We start from the raw sequence: 1,389 nt of genomic DNA on the forward strand, positions 1-1,389 counted from the left end.
CCCCAGGAGCCCCCGGTGCCCCTGGAACCCCAATTTGTAGTGCTCCTGCCACCCAGCATGTCCCCAGCTGCTGGCCCCCAGCCCCCGCAGCCTATCAGCTCTGCGGTGGAAATCCGGCCCCGCTCATTGGCAATGGGCTCATTTTACCTAATTTAGCCAAAGTGTTATTGGCCAAGAGCTGGGGATCAAAGGTGGGTCTGAAACCAGGATAGAAATTCAAGCCCTCCGGGGAGGGACAACAGAGCCTTAGCAGGAGGATGGCTCTGCCCCCTTGCAGCAGCAGCCCCCGCCTGGGGTGGCTTAGCAAGGAGGGGGTTAAAAATAGCCCAGGAGCCATCAGCATCCCCCAGACAAGGGGCCAGGGCTTCCCTATGGTCCACTCCCCTGACTGGGGCAGGTTCCTGGCATGGAGTCCCTGGTCCAACATCCCCTCCCTCACCCCTGCAGTACCCTGGGGGGTCCTGGGTCCCTAAAAAGTCCTGCGCTGCTGGAAGAATGGGAAATGTGCCCAGGTGCCCCCTCAAAGGCTCTGGCTTCACACGGTGCATCATATGCCAGCCACTTTGCCAGGGTGTGGATGGGGCTAATGGCTTTGCAGACATGGTGGCCAAGTAGCCTATGCCCCACAGTGCTCTGAGGGGGTGTCACAGGGCCTCAGGGCTGCAGTGGAGTCAGGCTGACAACACCCTGTCCTGCAAGATCCCAGGACTGGGGACATCCAGGGTTTTATTGTCTCCTGATTTTCCTGGGAACCCCATTCCCTGGGTGAGAGGAGGCTTCCCCAGGTGAAGAAGCCCCCCAGACCCACCTGCTCTCAGGGGGGTACAGAGGTCCCTGTCTGAGCCCAGGCAGGGTGCAGGGTGCCGGAGCAGAGGGCAGCGGGTGAGTGGGACGGAGCGATGGCAGCAGCTGGGCTGGTTTTTCAGTATTAATAGACATTCCCAAGAAAGCGGCGAGGAGGGAACAAGCATGGAGCTAAATAAGGCTGAGATGACGGCAGCCGGGGTGAGAGCAGCCCAGGGACGTCTGGGGGGGTTGCAGCTCAGCAGTGTCAGGAGCCTGGGTGTGGGGTATGGGGGTACCACGGTGTTGGTGTACGGGGTTACGGGTGTACCGGGATATGGAGGTACTGGGGCATCGGGATGTTGGGGTATTGAGAAACTGGGATATGGGGATATCAGGGTATGAGGGTGTCAGGATACAAGGATGTACGGGTACTGGGGTATCAGAGTGTTGAGATCCCAGGGTATCGCATACCGGAGCATGCGGGCACTGGGGTATCAGGACCTCGGGGCCCTGCAGTACCAGGTGCTGGGTCAGAGGCTCCTGTGGCCCCAGGCGGGCGCACCTGGGGCTGGGCCAGGACAGGGACACCAGGAGGGATGAGCG

General features: G+C 60.8%; 1 protein-coding gene across 1 annotated transcript in view; it reads right to left on the minus strand.

The window, feature by feature from the left end:
- The window catches only part of TNNC2 (troponin C type 2 (fast)), a 2,432-nt gene extending 1,294 nt beyond the window's left edge, over positions 1 to 1,138 (minus strand). The window contains exon 1 of the mRNA XM_009994022.1: positions 1,115 to 1,138. Within this exon, the coding sequence (XP_009992324.1) occupies positions 1,115 to 1,138 (24 nt within the window). The remainder of the gene's footprint in view (positions 1 to 1,114) is intronic.
- Between the last annotated feature and the right edge of the window lie 251 nt (positions 1,139 to 1,389).

This window comes from Chaetura pelagica, unplaced genomic scaffold (assembly GCF_000747805.2).
Source record: "Chaetura pelagica isolate M959 unplaced genomic scaffold, ChaPel_1.0 scaffold493, whole genome shotgun sequence".
Classification (NCBI taxonomy): Eukaryota; Metazoa; Chordata; class Aves; order Apodiformes; family Apodidae; genus Chaetura; species Chaetura pelagica.